Consider the following 9,467-nt stretch of genomic DNA (forward strand, 5'->3'; position numbering starts at 1 on the left):
ATAGGCATATGATAGAGTACTTATTCTTCAGTAAAAGGAACAACTACGGAATCGATTACATGGATGAACCTCGTAGGCACAAGAGAGTGCGTAGTGTTTGATTGCATTTGCATGAACTTCTAGAGTAGGCAAAAGAAATTACAGAATGAGAAGTCAGAAGAGTTCTTACCTCTTCGGGGTGGAGGTGGGCTATCTTGATGGAGTAGTGTTAAATGGTGTAGTCAGTAGTCAGAGAATCATTCAACTGAGACTTTGCACTTTATTTCTATAATTTGTTTTTAATTGTCTGCATTACAAAATATTAATTCTTTGCAGCAAGATCAGAGAGCCCTTTGTATGAATTAAGTCATCTGTTGACTTACAGCCTAAATTATTAAAATTTAGCTAGATGCATCATCATTACTTGTATCACCTGTATTTCTGGTCAGTGCCTTATCTCCTGTCAATAGCAGGGTCACTGAATTTATTTTATTTTATTCAGAGTAGGTCAGAACACTTTACAGATGAAATATAGACTGGGACAAATGCCTCTCCATGTACTTTTTGTTGTTGCAGAGTTCACATAAACCAAGCCAGGTCTACAAGGCCCCCAATGTTATACAGTTATTACTTTAGAGACCACAATGTTGTTATAAATTTATGGACCAGGACTTTTCTTTTTCTTGAAGGTGTACAAGGGAGAAGAAGCCACATTCCAAATCTCAGGCCTCCAGACCAACACAGACTATAGGTTCCGCGTGTGTGCGTGTCGTCGCTGTTTAGACACCTCTCAGGAGCTAAGCGGAGCTTTCAGCCCCTCTGCGGCTTTTGTACTACAACGAAGTGAGGTCATGCTTACAGGGGACATGGGGAGCTTAGATGATCCCAAAATGAAGAGCATGATGCCTACTGATGAACAGTTTGCAGCCCTCGTTGTGGTTGGCTTTGCAACTTTGTCCATTTTATTTGCCTTTATATTACAGTACTTCTTAATGAAGTAAACAAACCCAGCAAAACTAGAGGTATGAGTTTAATTAATGCTACACATTTTAATACACACATTTATTCAGATACTCCCCTTTTTAAGCCCTTTTGTTCTTTGATTTATATACTTGTTTTACAGATTTAGCTAGGGAAAAAATATCAGTGTTTTGGTGCACCTTTTTGAAATGCAAAACTAGGAAGAGGTTAAACTGGATTTAAAAAAAAAAAAAAAAAAAGAAGCAAACCAGATACCAAAAGCTAAAGCTAGCTTATGTTTTCTTTAAAATTTTTCAGATTTGCCTTTATTCTGTTTTCACTGATGTCTTTTGCAAGCCTTTGATTTTTTTTTTTCCATGTCACCATTTAGTAATTTATATTCACCTGTCACTTCTTATGTCTTGATCATCTGTACCTGTGAACGTGAATCACAGTGTGTGTAGTGACAGGGCTAGGATTTCAGTGTTGTCAGAGTATCACCACACAACCACACACAGAAGATGTGTTCACTCAGATAAGGCTGCCCTAAACAACCATTTTGTCACTCAGTTATTTAACTGTGTTTAGCTCATTGAGATCAAAATGTGTACTTTAAAATGTTTTAATAATCTGTATTTCTTATGATTTTAACACTATGAGCTGCCTGTCTAAGAAATCAAGTAACCAAAATGCATCTATAAATTAAATTATGGAGCATTGTAGATTTTACCACATCAATTCATAGCAGTAACTTTTCGAGGGCATTGTGCAATAGTTAGTTTCCTTGTTCAGCTATTTTAAAAGCTGCTTTAACTTGTTTGTCTGTCTTTGTATATAACTACTTCTGATCTAATCACTAGAGTTATTATATTCTGTTATGTTTGACCAGAATTATATGACGAGAACTGGTGACAGTTTAGTGCCTCTGCCCATTGTCCATGACTTACACTAATTGTGATCAATCTTCTTACACATCAGCTCATTATTTTTGAAAAATTTGCCTTTAGGCTATTCAATGAAGTATCAAAAGAAGTGATTGATTTTCAATAGCTTAATTCAGTGCACATAATACTAATCTAACAGCTGGTGAAAATTGATAAAGCCCAAAAGAGTCATCTCAATTTGTAGTTCCTATTCTTGTGGGGTTGACCTGGCCATGTGTGGAGAGGGAATGGTATTTGGTGGTAATAAGCACAGGGTGTTTGGGGGTCAAGGAGCCTAGATTATCTCCCTGGATCTGTCACTAACTTGCTGCGTGATCTGAACACGTCACTTTACCTCTCTGTGCCTCAGTTTTCCCATGCATTAAAAATAAAAAATAAAGTGGGGATTCTAATGTTCGTAAGTGCTTTGAGATCCTTGATCTATAGGTGCTATTGGAGTGCAAAGTGTTACTCTTGCATGTTTATTCTGAGTCATGAGATAATCAATTTTAACCCAAAGTCATTGGATTATTTATATGAAGTCCATAATGTTCGCGTACCTCAGGGACATTTAAGAGTTGGAGGTGCAGATATATTCCAAAAGGGTGCAACAGACACAGTGTATCCCCCTGCTTCTGTTTTTGTATATTTTTGCTACTTGGTTTTTCTTGATCATAGCTATTTTGTGCTTGGTCTGTGTTGTCTTAAAATGCAGTATCCTGTACTAGCTTATAATATTCCCATACCAAAGTCATGGGGAAACCAACATTATTTTGTTTTTGGTTTATTTATACTATATTCTGCATACAGTACTTTAAATGCCAATTACAGTGCAATCTTTATTTATTGTAAAATTTTTTAAATGTACTTATGTACTAATTTTCCCTTGTAGCATGTTATTTTTTTGTGTTTTATACTTCTGTAATTTTAGGTCAGTCTCGTTCCTTGGCAACATCTGTAGTATTGTCATTCTTCTGACATTTTCTTGTGTTTTTAAAGATAAAGAGCATCTAGTGCATTAAATGCCAAAAAAAAATCCATTGTCAGCGATTGAAACGTTTACATGTACCCAAGAAAAACATAATCATCTCTTGAAAGAAAGTGCTAAGATCAGTGAATTATTCTGTGTGCCTACGTTGATGTAATAAGTACTACTAGAAAGTTCTGTATTTTGTTATTGACTAGAATAATTAGTTTAATTAGCCTTGCAAACTGATGGCATCAAGGTGAAATTTTTTTGCCAAAGTTCTGGCCTTGCAAAACTCATGCCTCTATTTAAATGTGTATTATGATCCACTGTAACACTGCATCTGCGTTTTTGGAAACAATCTCATGCAGGTGTTTTGGGGAGAAGGCATTTTTTAAGCAATGAAGATTCAACTGAGTACGAGAACCCTGTCTGCAGGAGAAAAAAATAAGTCCCTTTTTTGGAAACACTTCAGAACTGCTGCTATAAAGAAATTCTCTGAATTGGTTGGATTTTTTTTTTAATGAAATAATACTTTAAGCCAAAATTGCTATGAATATTTGATCTTTGAGATTTTCGTACTATCTGTTTAACCACCAGAAAGCTGTTGTGTGTGAAACACTAGCTGACGGCACTTTATTTTATTGCTCTCCCTTATTCGGTATCATTATAATCCCTTCAGTCAAAAAGTTGTTACACTATCTGGCACTGTTTTCTATCACAGATATGTATATGTGATATTGATATAACTATATATATATTGCCATTACACATGAACAATAAAATAAAGTGTTATGTTAACCTCTCTTTGCCCTTTTGTAATATGTAGGAACGAGTGAGTGGCTTTCTGATGCTCTATATGTCAGACTCCTCCCTGGCACAAGAAATTCCAGTCATGTGAAGCAAAATGCCCTTTGTCCTCAAAGAAATTGTTTAAAAAGAAAACAACTTTTTTAAAAAGATTTTTTGCATATTACCTGCCTTGTTCTTATCAACTTGAAACGTTGGCATTTTCTAACCGTGTTTTGTTGGCTACAGTAATTCAGTATTCCTGTCAAAATTGAAAAGTGCCCTAACTGAATGTGTTTGAATGTTATCCTTGCACAGTTCTTTAAATTGAAAGACAAAATGTTTTACCTCACTGTTGGACATACATTCCAAGCTTTTCAACTTTAGGAGAAAAAAAAATAATCATATGTTTTCCTGTAAATTTTAGACTATTTCATATACATTGTATTAAAACTGCCATATCAATTTTAATGTATAGATTTTGCAAATACTATGCTATATGTAATACCTAACTGTATCTGTAGTGTATATGTAATATATTTATGCCCAATAAATGTTTTAATTCTTTCTGACTTAAGTAGGGTTCTTCTGCCATGAATAGGATTGCTTTTGTTGTTGTTACTTTTTAAAAACTTAAACCACATCCCAGAAGTTGTAAATTCAAATGTGTTTATAGGCCAGGCAAGTGGCATAGCGCAGGGTGTTTGCTGTACCGTCTAAAGGGGTGGCTGCCACCCTGCTTCTGGTTGAGGTCCTGCAGGATTGCCACCCACAATCACGTAGGCTGATGTTTCAGAAGTAAAGCAACTACACCCCAATTTAAAAAAAAAAAAAAAGCGGCGGCAGCTACAAATCCAGATCTCCCTAAATGGGCCAACTAACCTGGGATTGCGGACCGTAAAGGCCCATGGGCTGTCAGTCCATTGTCAGAGTCTGTGGGGATAAAGAGTGTATCTTTAACATTTTATCTATATACCAGACTCAGGAGCCCAGGTCTAGCTCTTTTCACTTAGCACCTGGGGTGCACCTTCTCCATGACGGACTCGCACAGTTTTGACCCCCTTCCCTCCTCCGGGTCTCATTCAACAACAATAGCAATAAAGTGTAGTGTTCCCAATACAGTCATGGTTTCACCCTGATGTTTAGATTGTTTTGCTAGGAATCCCTACTATCTTTTTTTTCCCCTGAGGGAAAAATGAATGGGGGAACCGACTGTTGATAACTAAAAGCTTTCTTTCGCATAAAGAATGATGATAATCATTCTTTCGGGTAAAAGTGACAAGTTGAACACATCAAATTTTGCATGCTCCCGACACTCCACTCCTGAAAACACAGTAAAGGATTTTTTTTTAAGTCATAACTGCTCTCAACACAGAAGAATGGGAATTGTTAGCACCAGAAGTTTGGAAACCTGACTGAAGAAAGCTGAGTTCTCATTTAGCGGGGGAGAAAATGAGCACCAACTCAATTTACATGCAGAATACACTGAAGGCTCGAAAACTGACAGAAGCATGTCACTTTAAAGTGAGGGTGAAGAGGGAGAGGCGCCTCCAATAGTATTGGTAGAAAGCTGCTAAAGGTGCCATTACATCTACAAAATCCCTCCCTACTTTCAGCTGGACAACTGCTCCTCCGCCCTTGCAGAAACCAAAAGTTTATCCACAGGAGAAGGTAAAATAGGCCCTGGACTTAGCGAATGTTAGTCTTACCGGAAGATGAGGTGGTTCAGCCAGAGCACCCTTTGGTGATACTTCTCAGCCTTGGCTACACAGTGACACCACCCGGGAAGCTTTTCAGAATACCTGTGTTCAGACTCTCCACCAATAAGATGAGTATTTCTGGAGTATCAACGTTTTTTAAAGCTCCCCAGGTGATTCCATTGTACAGCCAAGATCGAGAACCACTGTCCTACGGTGGAACTCTTGGTCAACAATCCTCTATCAGCTTTTTAGTCCTCCAGCTTAGCCAAAGGTAACCTGACATCTGATGGAAACTGCTAACATGAATGAAAAGTCCAAAGCCAACAACTTGGAAGAATCAGAGGCTAAGGGAGAAGAACCTTCAGAAAATGATCCTATCCCCAGAGAGATGAGGAAAAAACAAGTCACCTGTAGACTAAGGATAGGATGCTGTGGAAGAAGGACACGTGAAGAACACGGAAACGTTCTTGGAAATTAGAAACTCAGCAGAAGGGCTGGAAGCTGGAATTGAGACTAACCTAAAAACAGAGCAAAAAACGCAAAGATAAGATCAGGATCAGACCAGGACATTCAATATCTAAATAATAGGGACTTCAGATAGAATAGAAAGTGTAGGGGAGGAAATCATCAAACATCTGAGTTTCCGTAGGGAGAGGGCACGAGGGAGCTCACCACAGCGGATGGGACGAGAGCCCCTGTCAAGGCACACCATCTTGAAATTTCCAAACAGTGGGACCAAGAGAAGCTCCCCAACACGATGCAAAACCGGTCACACGGAAGCGCTAGAAGTCAGAGTAGATGTGTGCTTCTCAGTAGCAACACTGGAAGCGAGGAGTCCATCAGGCAGGTATGTCAAGATTTTGAAAGAGAAAGGCTTCCCACCTGCTTACTCTCAGTCAAGGGTAAAGTATCAAGCCATTTTTAGAAATTGGAGCGCTCACAACTTTGCCTCCCATGCACCCTTCCTCAGGAAGCTGCTAGAGCGTATGCTCTCCTATATGAGTGGCTAAACCAAGAAAGAAGTATCCATGGGATTCCGCCTTCAGTGCTGTTCACGCAGGTCAGAAGTTGGCTCTCTGGCCCTTTGCCTCAGAAGGATTTATGCAGCTTTCATTTTATCCCTTCCGTACCCCCCAGTCATGGTGGGTGAGCACACGCACACACACACGCATACACACACACACGCATACACTTCCCTCTACAGAGGAAAGACAGAATGACCCTTCTAAACATTTTACCTTGGGCTAATTAAACCAACAATTAAATCTGTGTACCGGCACTGGTACCCTTTATTCAGGGTGGTAACTTAAAAAAAGTTCCCATCTCCACTGCTAGACTCTAAGTGCCTTAAAAGCTGGGGGAAGGGAACGTGTACCCAGGGCAGCAAGTCTCAGTCAGCTCTGCAGCACACAGCATATTCTCTGGCACATAATAGAAGCTAAAAAAAGGTTTGTTGAATTCAGTTGACTGACTTGGTCAGAAAAGTTCATATAGCGGTGATGAGAGCCATAAGATACTCGCTGCTCCAAACTAGTCTTTTGCCACCGTGTGTTATTTTGGGTGCAGTATTATGATCTTCTTTAAATTATAGGCAATAAATTAAAATGTGGCAATTTCCCACAAAATACTGGGATTCCAGATTCCACTGAAGTTTGAGAGACCCAGAAACTCTAGGTCTTGTTCTGGAACGGTGCTTATGGACAGGGGTGAATAGTAGCTGTCCTTGTTAGTTGGCATTTGCTCTGCACCTGACCACATTTCCCACCAAATCCCGGACATGGATATGGATGGTGATGTCTCGTCTAACAGAAGAAAAATTCTTGGCCTTGTTTCCATCAACAGTGAGAAAACGGGGGGGGGGGGGGGGTGGGGGACTTCCAAGAATGATGGAGTGAGGGTGTCTGTAAATCTGCTTTTCCATAGAAGCAACAACAACAAACAAATAACTTGTCCCGAAAGTTCTGAAAACTTTTTCAGAGCTCCAGAAATTACCCAAATGCTTATAACAATCTGAACCTTGGCAAGAACTGCAGGTTTTGTGATATTTTAACCCAGTCTACGCCGCACACCCTACCCCACCCCAGCTCCACACTAGTCTTGAAAAACAGCAGCCCTGCAACCACTAGAGGGAGCACACGGGGTTTGGAGCACCTCAAAATGGCTCATCCCAGCGCATTGTCACCATCTAACCTGTCTCACAGGCTCTCTGGAAAAGCACCACTGGCAGGGTGGTTGTATTTAACTTGCCTCAGAGCTCACCCTGTGGGAAAGCCTTATATCCAGGGCATTTGTTGAAAGATAGTCAGTGCAATTGTTTAACCCTGCAGCTACTTGAGGCTGCAATACCAGCGGGGGTAAACAAGAGCTGGCCCCAAACTGCAAGATCTGGGGAATGAGATGTCCTCGGGGGCTTTTAAAAGCTTGCAACATAGTTCTTGGGGTCTAGAAGGCCATGTGCACGTGCAGGGCTGTGTGCATGCTCAGCAAAGACCTGAGAAGGCCCCGATTTCACTTCTGACTGACCTTCAGGCCTTGTGCAGTCAGGGAGCGTCGGTTAAGGCAGAATTGTAAATTCCCTGTGCATTGAAGGTGCGCTCCAGCATGCAGAGCCCCTTGACTTTGTCAAGGGGGACTGACTGGCTCAAGGCATTTAAGGAAATCTGTGAGCATTCTTTAACTGACCATTAAACACAACAGATATTCTAGTGGCCAGACGCAAAGAAAGAAGTCTGGAAGGATACAATCTGAATTCATAACTTGGATTAACCCTAGTGAGGAGTCGGGAGGTGATGATCAAAGAGAATTTTAGTCTTAACTGCAATATGTTCGCCTTTTAGATGAAAGATGAATTTATGTATTGTGTAATAAAAATTAGTTTTATGGTAAACAAAACCATACAGAAGAAATAAAATTCTTCCCACTTTTCTGAGCCAAAGGATAGAGATGCTCCTCAATGTTTTCCCCTAGGACAAAGGTACAGATTTTGTTTTCTATCTGAACAAGTTATAAGAGAAATGTGTTCAATTTGGATAAACACAATTTCTTGCAGTCATGAGCCATTGAATGCTTATGATTTTCCACTACAGCATTGTTTGCCAAAGTGAGGAGGCATAGAAGATAGCTAAGTGGTTATTGTCAACACCTTTAAATTATGTTATTTTTGTCATCTGGGCTAGGGAAAATTGTAACTAGCATATCAAAGAGAAACATAAGATTAAAGTGGATATTTAAGTTTACAAAAGAAACAGAACAAGTAAATAGTGTAGGTGCTACTCAGATATGGGCAGAAATCATAGGACTGATAAGCAAATGACTAAAGTTTGAGAACAATGCACTGTGGAACCCTGCCTTCTAAAAATACAAATGGATCTATGCAACACAACATGTTTTATGTTAGCGGCTGCAAATATATTCTTTTCTTCCTCACGTGAAAAGAGTTATTTTAGGGAAAAAGGAGTGGGCATAAAAATCACAATCCACACGGAGTTGGAAATTGAACTGAACTAGAAAGTTCATATAGCTGATCCCTACCAGCTTCAATAACCTGCTTTTACCTTCCTGTCTTACTGTGCATATCTTCACATTTGATACTTAGGAATATTCACAAGACTAAGAATTAGCTTTCCTTTTTTTTTTTAAATTAAGAAGTTGAATATTTTATTATTAAACTGTTTCTTATTTTCCTGCAAGGCTGTTTCTTCACTGTATGAAAACAGCACCGCAAACACAGTATATTTTCCAAAATTAAGAGAGTAACGTTCTGCATTGGACACTATACAACTAACAAACTTTTCTCCACTGCCAGTTATTTCCAGTGGGAAGATCAGTGAGTATTTTGACCCAAATCCAGGGATGGCTGTAAGCAAGTTACAATATCATATAAGGCTTAAGATAGCAATATTATCCTTGAATTACATGATTTTTATAACTAGTTTCCCCACAGATAATTTCAGGAATTCTGAATATTATAACTGGAGGCTAGCCCAAAAATCATAGGGTGTTGTGGAAAAGATGCATAGTGTTTATCTGAAGTCATTAGGAGGTTAAGGGGTATTTTCTTCCATTGTTGCAAGTAGTTTCTTTTGCTGAAAATTGCTTTTTAAAAATCCACCACTAATTTAAGACAACTATGCTAGATTAAGTTGTTTC

At 39.2% G+C, this 9,467-nt stretch overlaps 1 protein-coding gene across 1 annotated transcript in view; it reads left to right on the forward strand.

Annotated features, from left to right (window-relative positions):
* The window catches only part of FNDC3B (fibronectin type III domain containing 3B), a 358,693-nt gene extending 354,503 nt beyond the window's left edge, over positions 1-4,190 (forward strand). Inside the window, 1 exon segment of the mRNA XM_032630063.1 lies at positions 669-4,190. Within this exon segment, the coding sequence (XP_032485954.1) occupies positions 669-980 (312 nt within the window). The 3' untranslated portion in view covers positions 981-4,190.
* The last annotated feature ends 5,277 nt before the right edge of the window (positions 4,191-9,467 follow it).

Source organism: Phocoena sinus, chromosome 4 (genome assembly GCF_008692025.1).
Source record: "Phocoena sinus isolate mPhoSin1 chromosome 4, mPhoSin1.pri, whole genome shotgun sequence".
Classification (NCBI taxonomy): Eukaryota; Metazoa; Chordata; class Mammalia; order Artiodactyla; family Phocoenidae; genus Phocoena; species Phocoena sinus.